The following is a 13,650-nucleotide window of genomic DNA, read 5'->3' as shown; positions in this document are numbered from 1 at the left end:
CAACTTGATAAAGGGCATCTACAAAAACCTACAGGTAAAATTGTACTTAAAAGTAAAAAACTGAAAGCTTTTGCCCTAAGCTTGAGCACATCACCATGCATATTCATAATTGTGCAGGTGACCCTGACTAATGCAATAATGCAATTTTTTAAAAAGAGCATAAAGATCATAAGTGAAGAAGTAAAAGAATCTCATCTGCAGTTGACAAACTCTCTAAAAAGTGCTGTTAGAACTATTAAATGAGTTTAGCAGAATATAAAGTCCAAGTATAAACCAATTGTATTTCTATACCAGTAATGAATAACTTAATTAAAATTTAAAATATCATTTATAGTAGTAAAAAAAATATGTAGCAGTCAAGGAAGAATTTATCAAAAAATATGTGAGACCTGTATACTGAAAATCCCCCAACTGCTGAAAGTAAAAACCAAATAAATAAAGAGATATCCATATTCATGGATTGAAAGAATCATTATTGTCAAATAATTATTGACAGATTATTATTATCCATTCTCTGAAAGTTGATCTATTGATTCAATTCAAAATGCCAGCAGACTTTTAAGAATTGAAAATATAATTATAAAATTTATTTGAAAATTTAAACAACAGACCTAGAATAGCCAAAACAATTTTGCAAAGGAAGAACAAAGTCAAAGGAATTTTGTCATCTGATTCAAAACTCTCTGTAAAGTTTTAGTAACCAAGACAACCTGGTATTCTCATAAAGGTGGATATGTAAGTCATAGATCAGAAGAGACTCTAGAAATCGACCCAAATGTGTATGGTCAATTGATTGTTGACAAAATTGCCAAGGTACATCAAAATGAGGAAAAGGACAATCTTTTCAACAAATGGTGCTGGGACAATCAGATATACATATACAGTATTACAAACTGACTATATCATGTTCAGAAATTAAATAGAAATGGATCAACGACCTAAAAAACATAAGAGCTAAAACTATATAACTTGTAGAAGAAACAGGATAAAACCTTGGTAACCTTGAGTTATAAATAGATTTCTCAGGATACAAAAGCATGAACCATAAAAGAAAAAAGGGATAAACTGGGTTTTGTGAAAATTCAAAACATTGCCAAGAAAATGAAAAAGTAAATTATAAATTGAGAGAAAGTATTTGCAACACACTGTCTGATAAAGTGTATTTAGGACATTTTAAGGACTGTCAGAACTCAATGATGTGAAACAACCTTACAAAAATGCGCAAAAGATTTGAACATTTAAGCAAAGAAGAGATACAGATAGCAAATAAGCACATGTAAAGATTCTCAGGGTCATTAGTATTTAGGAAAATGCAATTTAAAAAAATGAGATACCATTATACACCTGTTACAACACAAAAAGATGAAAATTAACAATGTGGACTGCTGACAAGTGTGTTAAGTAACTAGAACTCATATATTTGGGAGTGTGACCTGGTACAGCCACTTTAGGAAGCAGTTTGACAGTTGTTTAAGAACTTAACTGTGTACTGACCATATAGTATATTAGTTCCACTAGTGGGTATTCACTCAAGAGAAAGGAAGACATATAATATGCAAAACTGGAAATAACTCAAATGTCCATTAATTGGTATATGGAGAAATAAAATGTAGTGTCTCTCCACGCAATGGAATACTGCTCAGTAATACAAGGGAATAAATTACTATAATCTCAACAACATGTATAAATCCCAAAGCTTTAGGCTGAGTGAAGGAAACTAGATGCAAAAAGCTATATACTATATGATTCCATTTATATGAAATTCCAGGCAAGTCAAAATTACAGTGATAGAAAACAGATCAATGGTTGAGCGGAGCCAGGACATGGAGGGGTAGGAGTTTACTTTGTAAAAGAACATGTGGGGTCATGGGTGTTTAACATCATGATTGTGGTGGTGTCACAGCTGTATACATTGCCAAAATTCATTTAAGTATACACGTAAAACTGGTGAATATTACTGTACTTCACATAATTTATTGTTATGTGTCAAAAAGTGGATTTAAAAAACAAACTAAAGCAAAAATCCTAAATGAGGCACGGACGGTAAAGATAAAAGGATGGGCAAAGATATAATAGAACATGAACAAACGTATTTCGGACACTTTAGAATTCAGTGATAATCCATGAAATATGAAATACCATGAAGTAGACCTTTTTAAATTATAGTATGACAAAACTAGAAATCAGTAACAAAAGTTTAAAATTTATAAACTACTCGAAAATGTAAACACTATCTCATGAAGTTGTTAGCAAGACAAAGGAAATCCAAACCACAAAAACAGGAATTTAAAAAGTAATGAAACTATCAATTCAGTGCAATGGAATTTTGGGATGCTACCACAGATGCTCTGGGAATTGTATTTAAAATGATGTTATTAGTACAAAGGTTGACAGATCAGTGGAAGAGAGTAAATAAATAAATAAACTGAGCCTCATCTATTTAGCTTCCCCAGGGTTTTGTTTTCAAAACCATAATTCTTTTTTCTATTTCTAATTCTTGGTTATCTTTTTCCAGTTATTGGAGTGTCCTCACAGATTTTATCGATTGCCACTACGTTTCTGGTTCCAAGAAAATAGAGAAATTTGCATTTGCCCCATTTTGACATAATGGAAATTCAAGGTTATTAGGTATGACTGTGTTCATAGAAAAACAACAAAAATAAGTTTCTGAAGAGATTAGCAATGACTTTCCTTGTGTGAGGGAACCCAGGATTGAACTTTGGGCCTTCTTTTTCTAAGTAATTTCTGAACTTTTTTACTATTTTTAATTTTTTGTTTTCTTACTGTTTTAAGTTAAGCATCTATTGCTTCTAGAAAAATAACGTGAAAATAAACTTTTTTTTAAGAGAGAAAATATTTTTATTAGATTTGATTAGGAAAGATTTTTTTGAGGATATGGTTTCAGAATTTATCCTTGAAGAATAGATAGAATTTGGAACTATATTTTAGGTAAGCAGAAGAGTCTTGGAGATGGTAAAATATTGGATATATAATGGGTTACTAGTTCTTCTAGCATTTTCCCACCTTTTCACATATATTAGATATTTTCTAACCACTTTTAAACATGAGGATTTTCGAAAATTGAACTTCAGACTTCACTGGTAAGCTCGTCCATTTCTGGGAGAATTCTTCATTTTGGTATTGGCTTCCATCTTATAGTGCTTCGGTTTTGCCCTTTCTGTTTTTTTTGTTTATTTGTTTGTTTGTTTTTTCCTTTTGCGGCACGCACGCCTCTCACCGCTGTTGCCTCTCCGGCTGCGGAGCACAGGCTCCGGACGCTCAGGCCCAGCGGCCATGGCTCACGGGCCCAGCCGCTCCATGGCATGCGGGACCCTCCCGGACCGGGGCACAAACCCGTGTCCCCCGCATCGGCAGGCGGACTCCCAACCACTGCGCCACCAGGGAAGCCCGCCCTTTCTGTTTTTGAACACATCTCTTAAGCTTTTATTTCTGTCGTTCGAAATTTTAGTTCTAACATCTACTTTTATTTTAATCTCATACTTTTGAATTTCTTCATTATATTAATTCCACTTCTTTTAAATTATTTTATTTATGCTATTTATTTTTCTTCCTTGTTAATTTTTCTGTTTTATTGGATTTGGTGGCTTTTCCTTCATTGTGCTGCTTTCCTTCCGTGTTTGTTAGTTGTTAGTCATATTTGTATTTGAAAATTTTTCTCCTGCCTGTTGGTTGTTTTCAACATAGTCTGCTTCTGCTGTTGGTGAGGGTTGTACCTACCTAAAACATGAAGCCATATCTGTATTCAGCTGCTTTGGTCTCTGGGTGAAAGTCACCATGTAACACGAACGGAGGAGGAAGACAGAGCTGTCCCTCCCAACTCCTCAATTGGTCATCCTCAGGCTTGTCCCTCTTCCTGAATTACTTGATTCAGCTTCTCCAGAACCAGCCTTTTCTCTGGAGAAGTCTTTTCTTATGTGCTGTGGTTTTCTCTGGTAGTTTACTAGATCTAATCCTGCCTGGTTTTTTTTATCCTTGGGGAATTTCTCAAAATGTTTATTTCATTACTAGTAACATTCGGTTTTGATTTCTAGCCTGATTGTCTATTAAAAATATCTCTCATTTTAAATAATTTTGTTTGTAGAAAGAGGTACAGTTGCGTGCTTAGTCTGTCATTTGATCTAACTTGATAATATTTAATACTTAGCAGCATTTTCAGTGATACATTTGGACTAATTGCAGAGTAATCCTAGAGCTATAAACCTTTGGTTTTTGAATGTAATTATGAAGCAAGATAAATGACCCGTGTGTGTTTTCTATTGGGAAACATGAAATGGTTTAACCATGGCTCTTTTAGCATTTTCACAAATATCTAGATTAGAGTATGGATCATTCTGCCAAAGAGGAAACTAGCATTTGAGATTTGAGCAGTTAATTCACTTCTGAAAAGTCATTAAGTACTTTTTCCTTTGTTAACTAGTTAATTCATTTGACCTGAAGTTACTCTCAAGATTGCTAATGTAACGCTGGGAGAATAACTAGGAAAACGCTCATCAGATGCCGTAGAATGGTGTCACAGTGCTCAAGTAAAAAGTGAAATAATCCTCCCAGTATTACACATTGTGGAACACTTGTCATTATTTTTATCTTCACGTAACTAAACTGTGCTTAGCTGAAACTTTGTTATTGTATCGTCTTCTCCTAGCTTGATGCAGTCAGAAGCAATCTTCAGAAAATCAGAGAAACTGAAAGTGATGATATAAGTGCTGCTAACACTAAGAACCCAGGGAAGAACATGCGAGTCACTAAAAACAAACCAAGAGATCCTCAGCCAGCAACTGAAGATCCAGATAATGATGTTACTGTGGAGGACGACACGCAAGAAAAGGCAAATAAAAAGGTTATAAAAACAGCACTCCAGGTGACAATACAAGAAGTGGACCCGGAAACTCCTGAGAAGAAGGCGGATGCAACACTCCAGAAAGCATGGACCAAGCCACTGCCAGGTGTCACTCGTGAGAAAAGTGAGAAGGCCGAGGAAGGAGAAAATAGTTTAGATGAGGAAGAACTGATGCAAGTATACCAGCTCCAAGTAGCTGAAGAAATGGCAAAGGAGATTAAGAAGAAAATCCGAAAGAAACTCAAGGAGCAGTTGGCTTACTTTCCCTCAGAGACTTCCTTTCCTTCAGATACTTCATTGTATGATGACAAATTGAACGGTGAAAAAAGAAAAAAGAAAAAAAAGAACGTTCCAATCCTGTCTAAATCTGAAACAAGGTATGTTACATTGATAAATATAAAATGTCCTCTTAAAGAAACACTATTATTTTCAGCTTTTGAGTGATACCTGTAGTTTTGTTACTGAGTCTAAGATCATACTGCTCGCCACATGACAGGCCAATAATAGAGAGATGAGTTGCTGGGGCAAGGAATGACGGCTTTATTTGGAAAGCTGGCAAACCGAGAAGATGGTGGGATTGTGCCCCCAAAGAACCATCTTGCCTGAGTTAGAATTCAGGCTCCTTTCATACTAGAAGGGGAAGGAGTAAAGTCAAACACTTCCTGGTTCGCATCAGCCTCCAGAGGGGATATGTTGATTTCTTCCTCCCTGCAGTCATTCACAGGTGGGCCTGGTCAGGATGTTTCCTGTGAGCTAAACAAAGGTATTTTAGCTTAATGCTCATTACCTGGGAAGCAGGGCTCCCAGAGATGGGCCATTATGTATAATTTAAGCTTATAGGCAGCATCCCTTTAGTGATTAACTTGTAATAGAATACAAAAGGTTCTTCCCTATTACATTTTCACAAAGAAAATGTTTAGTCCTCCTTTTGGACACATAGCCAGTATAATACTAACGGCTAACCTTTATGTGGCCACTTCCTGTGTGCTTAATGCTTTACAAAGAATACATGCTTTTTCCCTTATAACAACCCTATAAGGAATAATATTATCATCCTGTTTTGCAGGTGAGGAAACTGAAGGGTTTAAGTCACAGAACCAGTAAGAAGCTGAGTAACCTTGGCAGTTTTGCCTTAAGAGTCTTTACCCTAACTATTCACATCTGCTTATTAAATAATTGAAACCTAAGTAGCCCCTTTATTGAGCTACAAATGCCTGTTTGGATATATGAAAATAACATTTTCCCCTTAGTTTACAAATAACATTTACTCATTGTAGAACACACAGACACAGAGAGGAAAACAAAAGTAATCCAACCGTACAAAGATAATCACTATTAGCAATTTTGTATTCCTTTAGTCTTTTTTTTTGTTTTTTGTTTTTTTTTTTTGCGGTACGCGGGCCTCTCACTGTTGTGGCCTCTCTCGTTGCCGGGCACAGGCTCCGGACGCGCAGGCTCAGCGGCCATGGCTTACGGGCCCAGCCGCTCTGCGGCATGTGGGATCTTCCCGGACCGGGGCACGAACCCGTGTCCCCTGCGTTGGCAGGTGGACTCTCAACCACTGCGCCACCAGGGGAGCCCTCCTTTAGTCTTTTTTTATATACAATGCGTATACATATATGCTTACATATACAATGTGAGCATCTGTGAGTATATTCATATTTATATGTCTCTCCTTGGGGAAAACAAGACAAAAAAAACTTTTAACTACTCTGATTAAATTTGTTTTTCATAATCTACATCTGGATAAACAACTTGAGGTGGGAACAGTCTGTATTTGACTGTTCTCTGGCATTCAGGGTCAGTTTCCCTTAATGTCCTCATCTAAAAATAATTCCCTTCTTATCAAAAGCTAGACAACCAGTTGTAGCAAAGAGAGGGCAAATAGAGTTGCTAACAGGGACACGTTAGTATATGAATTAGTTATCGGTTGCTGCATTAAAAAGTTACCCCAGAATTTAACAGCTCAAAACAACAAACATATATTGTCTCACAGTTTCTGTGGCTCAGGAATCTGCACATGGCTTAGCTGGGTGCCTCTGACTCAGGGTCTCACAGGCTACAGTCAGGATGTCAGCTGGGGCTGCAGTCATCTCAAGGCTTGGCTGGGGAAGATCTGCCAAATGATGCAGCTGTTGGAAGACTTGGATGATCCACTGCTAAACTCACTCATATGGCCATTAGCAGGTCTCAGGTCCTGACTGGCTTTTGACCAGAGACATGAGGTCCTTGCCACATGGACCTTTTCATGTGGGCTACTCACAGCAGGGCCACTTGCTTCCCCCAAGCAAGGGCTCTGAGAGGGAAAAAGCAAGACCAAAGTCACAATCTTTTTGGAACCTGATCTTAGAAGTAGCACCAATTACTTTTCCTATATTCTGTCTATTAGAAGTAAGTTGCTAGGTCCAGCCCACAATCAAGGAAGGAGATTACACAAAGATATGAATATCAAGAGGCAGGGATCATTGGGGACCACCTTAAAGGCTGCTTACTACAGTATACCATAAATCCTATTTCTTCTCATAACTACCATATCTATTATGAAGTGTAAGTCATACTCAGTAAGATCAGTTCATGAGTTTTAAATAATACCATGCTTTACATGACAACAGCATACAAAGGGTAATTGTTCTCTTTAAATAATAGTATTTGATGATGTGATAAAATAACATGCTTTCTGGAATGACTAGTTTGAGACATTTCTTTACTCTTTATTTCTCAACCTCTTTGTTTTGAAATATGACTAAATATATTGGAAGTCAATTTTTGATTATTAAATGCAGATTTCTTTTTTACTTGATAAATCACAAACTTTAATAGGCTGGTTTCTCTTTACAACTCAGTATGCTTCTAGGCTGCCACCCCTTGCCATTTAGTAGTTCATGTGATGCATATTTTAATTTTAATAATAGCCTTCTGAAAATGTAGTGACACACCAAACATTGGAAAACACAAATTAATTTTTACATAGAAATCAAAAGTTGACTATCTGAAGCCTCTTGAAAACAGAACAAACAAAATTAGAACACTTTTTTTGCTTTTAAATAAAGTAATTTAGAAATTTTTTCATTGTTTATTTACTTGGCAGTAGAGTGAGGATGATTTGACAATCCTATGTAAAAACAGATCCATCGGGCTTCCCTGGTGGCGCAGTGGTTGAGAGTCCGCCTGCCCATGAAGGGGACACAGGTTCGTGCCTCGGCCTGGGAAGATCCCACATGCCGCGGAGCGGCTGGGCCCGTGCGCCATGGCCGCTGAGTGGCTGGGCCCGTGCGCCATGGCCGCTGAGCGTCTGGGCCCGTGTGCCATGGCCACTGAGCCTGGGCGTCTGGAGCCTGTGCTCCGCAAAGGGAGAGGCAACAACAGTGAGAGGCCCGCGTACCGCAAAAAAAAAAAAACAAAAAAACCCCCAGATCCATCAATCATAAAATACAATTTCACTTTTCCCTGGAGTTTAGAGATGAGTTTAATGTGGCTCATGGGGTATATAATGTATCACCAAGCGTAACTGAGTACACATAATACCTAGTTTGGCAGCCAACCATTTTTGTGTGTAAGAAAATATATGTATCTCCCAGCAGGAAATAATATTGATTTTAGGATTATCTTTGCCTCTATTCACTGTTTACTTTGCTGCACAGTAATAATAATAATGGTACATTTCCAATGGCTTGAACTTGGATTATATTTGCAGTACATTGATCATCTCTGATGACCCAGTTGAAGGTGAACAAAAGAAGGAATCTCCAGTTGGAGCAGTTATTTCAGATTCTCATCAAGATGATGAAATAAGCTCAAAGGAACAAAATGTAGAAGACAATGTGCAAGATGATGCAAAATCCAAACCGAAAAAAAAGAAGAAGGCTAAAACAGGTTTGTTACCCAAATTAAATGAAAAATGTGTGCCTTGGTAAGAATCACTTGATCCTAGGACTGTTAGTCCTTAAAACTAAAGAAAATCTAGTTCCAAAGGATATAATTGAAAAAAATCCAATATAGAATATTTGGTACTTATTCTTGGATTCGTCCAGATTATAACATTTATTTTTAACTGTGGACCTCTGTGATGAGTTAGTCTTACTTGAGTCATCTCTAATTAATGACTTGATTCACCTCTAGAATGCCATTGACTTTGTTGTTGCTATTGTGGCATAGAAGATTTCTTCTTTATGTACTGCCCCTAAATAATTAAGACTTACAGCACTGAAAGCTATAAAATGGTCAACAACCGATAAACATTTCAGATGTTAAAGCTGCATCCCTCTGTCAAACATGGTATCTTCACAATTTCTCCTAATTCAGCTTCTCTCCTTCCTGCCCACTTTTCATTTTGCCTCTTGCTTTCTACCTTCCTCTTTACTCATTTCATTTTTCTTATTTTTCTTTACTTATTCTTGCCTTTCTTCTGCTTGTTACATTTCTTTTTTTTTTTTTTTTCTTTTCAATTCCCATTTAACTGGCCAAAAATTGGGACTAAAATAGGCAATTTTAGACTTTATGGTACTTACTCATTGGATGATGCAATTTATGGTGTTTTGTGGTTCCATAATTAATTTTTTAAAAAGTAAAATGTACATGTTACAAGTATACTACTTAGTGAATTTTCACAGACTGAACGTGTCTGTAAAGTCATCATCCAAATTAAGCGCCAGAGCATCATTAGCGCCCAGAAGCCCCCACAAGTTCCCTTCCTGTTCATTATCCTACAGGAGTAAACGCTGCCTTTTCATCGAACACATAGCCAATTTTTCCTGGTTTTTCTGCTTTAATATAAATAGAACAATAAATACCGTGCTCTTTGTGTCTGGCTTTTTTTGCTCAAAATTATTTTTGTGAGATTTATACTGTTGTTGCATGCACTTGAGCTTATGCATCATCAGTCCTGTATTTGTACTGTATAGATACCCGTTGTGTGAATATACCACAATTAATTACCTATTCTGTTGATGGACATTTGAGGAGTTTCTAGTATTAAGCGATTATAAATAAAGCTATAATGAACATTCTGTTCACATCTTTGGTGAGCACGTGTATACATTTTCCTTGGGCACATTCTTGGCATTCTTGCTATGCCATAGAGTATGTATATTTTTCACTTTAACAGGCACTTCTCCCTTTCCAAACTTGGGTTACCAATTGATACTAGCAGTATTTGAGAGCTTCCATTACTCTACATCTTCACCAATATTTATATTGTCAGTGTTTTAAAATTTTAGTGATTCTTAGGAGTGTTTAGTGATTATTCCCTGTTGACTTTGATTTGATTTCCATGGTAACTAGTGAAGTTGAGCATCTTATTCATGTTAATTGACTACTTGGATTCCTTCATTGTAAACTTGTTCACATCTTCTGTGTATTTTTTTAAGAAATGGAATTGTCTGCCTTTTTCTAATTAATTTGTAAGAATATTTTATATAACTAGATAGCAGTCTTTTCTCAGATATAAATACATATATATATTGCAAATATCTTCCCACTCTGGGTTTTATCATTTTTTTCCTACTGGTATCTTTTGAAAAATGGAATTTAAAAATTTTATATAGCCCAGTGTATCCATTTTTCCCTTCGATGTTAAGTGCTTTCTGTGATTTTAGAGATCTTTCCCAAGTCGTGAAGATGCTTCTCTGCATATTATTTTCTAAAAGTTTTTTTGTTTCACTTTTCACATTTAGATTTCCGGTTTATCTGGTATTGATTTTTAATAGTGGTAGTGGTCCAGACCCATTTTTTTCTCGTATGAATATATAATTGACCTAGTACCATTTACTGAAGAGAGCTTTTCCTCTGCATTTCAGTGTCACTTTTATCATAAATAACATGACTGTGTAAGTGGGTCAGTTTTCACTAGTCTCTATCCTTAGATGGTTTGCACCAACACCACCACCATGTCTTAGTTCTATAGCTTTATAATAGGTCTTTCTGTTAATAATGATAGTTTTATTGCTTCCTTTTTAGTTCTTATGTCTTACTCCTTATTCTTACCTTGATAACACTGGCTAGGACTTTGATTACAGTGTTAAATAGAAGTGACAATAACAAGTATCCTTCTCTAGCTCTCAGCCTTGGGGAAAGCTTCCATTATTTCACCGCTGACTGTGATGTTTGCTGTAGGTTTTTTTGTAAATACCTCTTATTGGATTAATTACTGGCTATTCCTAATTAGCTAATAGTTTATTATTATTATGACTAGATACTGAATTCTATCAGGTGCTTTTTCTGCATCTATCAACATAATCATATTAATTTTCACCCTTTTTTCTATTAATGTGGTTAATCGTTACTTGATTATTAAGCCATCTTTATGTTTCTGGCAGAGGTGGGGGGCACCCACTTTGTTGTGGTGTATTAGCTCTCTTTTTAAAAATCTATTACTGGATTTGATTTGCTGATACTGTGTTAAGGATTTTTGTAACTGTAGTCATGAGAGAGATTGGTTTGTACTACTCTTTCTTAAAATACACAGAGTTTTTAATATCAGGGTTTTGGTGGTCTCAAAAGGAATTGGGAAATACTTCCCTTTTCAATTCTCTGTAAGTATTTGTATAAATTGGTGTTACGTCTTCCTTAAATGTTTGAAGAATTTACTAATAAAGCCTCTTAGGCCAAGGTTTTCTTTGTGGAAAGAATTTTAAATCAGATTTAGTTTCTTTCATAAATACCAGACTCTTCATATTTTCCATTTCTTCTGTCAGCTTTGATAGACTGTATTTTTTGAGGAATTTGTCCATTTAATATGGATTTTCAAATTTTGTATGTCTATAGTATCTGAAAGGGTACCCCTTGATATTGGTAATTAGATTCCCTCTATTTCTTCATTAGTCTCAGGATTTTCAATTTATAAATACTTTTAAAGGACCAACCTCTAGCTTTTATTTCTATTATACATTTGTGTATGATTTTGGTAATTTCTTCTATCTATATTATTTCCTTTTTTCTACTTTCTTTGGGTTTGAGTTGCTGTTGATTTCTAGCTTTACAGGTGGATTTTTTAAGATTTCAGTCTTCCTTTGTATGCATCTAACACATTAAGTTACCATCTAAGCACTACTTTATCTGCATCCCACAAATTTTTGATATGTTCTATATTCATTATCATTCCATAAAAATATTTCCTAATTTCTATTTAAATTTCTTTGGTCATTCATTATTTAGAAGCATATTGTTTAGTTTCAGGCAGCAGGTGATTTTCTAGTTATCGTTTTTTTTTTTTTTTTTTGGTTTTTATCTTCCATGGTTGTCAAAGAACATATTGTGAATGATTTCAATCTTTAGAATTTATCACAGCTTTCTTTATGACCACCTTATGATCAATTTGGTAAATATGCCACGTGCACTTGAAAAGAACATGGATTCTGATGTTATTGGGTGCGGTGGTGTCCTGTGTATATCACATCAAGTTTTGTGTTCTCATCTTACTGATTTTTTGTTTTTGTCTGCTTATTGTATTGGCTGCTGAGACGAGTATTAAAATTCCCACTATTATTTTGCATTTCTGTTTTTATTTCTGTCATTTTTTTCTTTATATATTTTGGAGCTATGTTATTGAATATATATACGTGCTTAGGATTGTTATATCTTGCTGTCAAATTGACACTTTTATTATTGTCTTAGTTCATTCAGGCTGCTATAACAAAATACTATGACTGAATGGCTTAAACTATAAACATTTATTATTCATGGTTCTGGAGGCTGTGAAATCCAAGATCAAGATGCCTGCAGATTCAATGTGGAAGAGGCAAGAGAGCTCTCTGGGTTCTCTTTTATAAGGGCAGTAATCCCATTCATGAAGGCTCTACCCTCATGACCTAATCACTTTCTGAAGGCCCAACCTCTTAATACTATTTCATTGAAGGTTAGGATTTCAACATATGAATTTTGGGGAGTCATAGGCATTCAGTCTATAGCAGTCATTATGCAGTGTCCTTTATCTCTGGTAACCATTCTCCCTTAAAGTCTACTTATGGTCTGAGTTTGCATAGTACATTTTTTCCCTTCCTCATTTCTCCAGCATCATCCACAGTGTACCCCTAGGTGGTGCCAACCTGGTTGAGAAAGGACAGCCTTCAAATCTGTGCTTGGTTCATGGTCTCCAGGTCTAGGCAGGGCTTGCCAGTACTTCATTCCTCTACTAGCCCCTAGGCTCCCTGTGTGTGCCTTCTTTGTACTTCCTTTGTTTGGGCCACAGTATGTCTGTATTCCTTTCCTTTTTGACTTCACCTCTTTTCTTCTCCTACTCCAGCACATGTGGGGTCTCAGCCCCCAGGCTGTGAACTCCTTGGGGACAGGTGCCCAATAAATGTGAAGTGCTCTTGTGCCTCCCCCAATATCCTCTTGTTTGCGACCTTTCTGTGTCCTTATATTTATCACCTCACTGTTAGTTTTTCCATATGACCTAAGTGTTTTTTTTTTTAATTTTTATTTATTTATTTATTATTTTTGGCTGTGTTGGGTCTTTGTTTCTGTGCGAGGGCTTTCTTTAGTTGTGGCGAGCGGGGGCCACTCTTCATCGCGGTGCGCGGGCCTCTCTTGTTGCAGAGCACAGGCTCCAGACGCGCAGGTTCAGTAGTTGTGGCTCATGGGTCCAGTTGCTCCGCGGCATGTGGGATCTTCCCAGACCAGGGCTTGAACCCGTGTCCCCTGCATCGGCAGGCGGACTCTCAACCACTGCGCCACCAGGGAAGCCCCGACCTAAGTGTTTTATGTTCCTTCTTCTCCTTGCCTTCTTTTGAATTATTCAGGTCACTTTAAAAATTTTGTTCCCTCTATTAACTTATTAACTTATTAATTACACA

At 36.4% G+C, this 13,650-nt stretch overlaps 1 protein-coding gene across 20 annotated transcripts in view; it reads left to right on the top strand.

Annotated features, from left to right (window-relative positions):
• The window catches only part of AHI1 (Abelson helper integration site 1), a 219,081-nt gene that overhangs the window by 14,788 nt on the left and 190,643 nt on the right, over positions 1-13,650 (top strand). For all 20 annotated transcript variants that reach the window (XR_012324850.1, XR_012324849.1, XR_012324848.1 and 17 more), the window contains exons 5-6: positions 4,664-5,235; positions 8,553-8,731. Coding sequence is in view for 12 of the 20 variants with exons in the window: in XM_073789617.1 (XP_073645718.1) it covers positions 4,664-5,235; positions 8,553-8,731 (751 nt within the window). In the remaining 8 variants the exon portion in view is untranslated. The remainder of the gene's footprint in view (positions 1-4,663; positions 5,236-8,552; positions 8,732-13,650) is intronic.

The sequence above is a fragment of the Tursiops truncatus genome, chromosome 12 (assembly GCF_011762595.2).
Source record: "Tursiops truncatus isolate mTurTru1 chromosome 12, mTurTru1.mat.Y, whole genome shotgun sequence".
In the NCBI taxonomy this organism is placed as follows: domain Eukaryota; kingdom Metazoa; phylum Chordata; class Mammalia; order Artiodactyla; family Delphinidae; genus Tursiops; species Tursiops truncatus.
The sequence above is the reverse complement of the archived record's forward strand: the minus strand, read 5'-3'. Positions and strand labels throughout refer to the sequence as shown.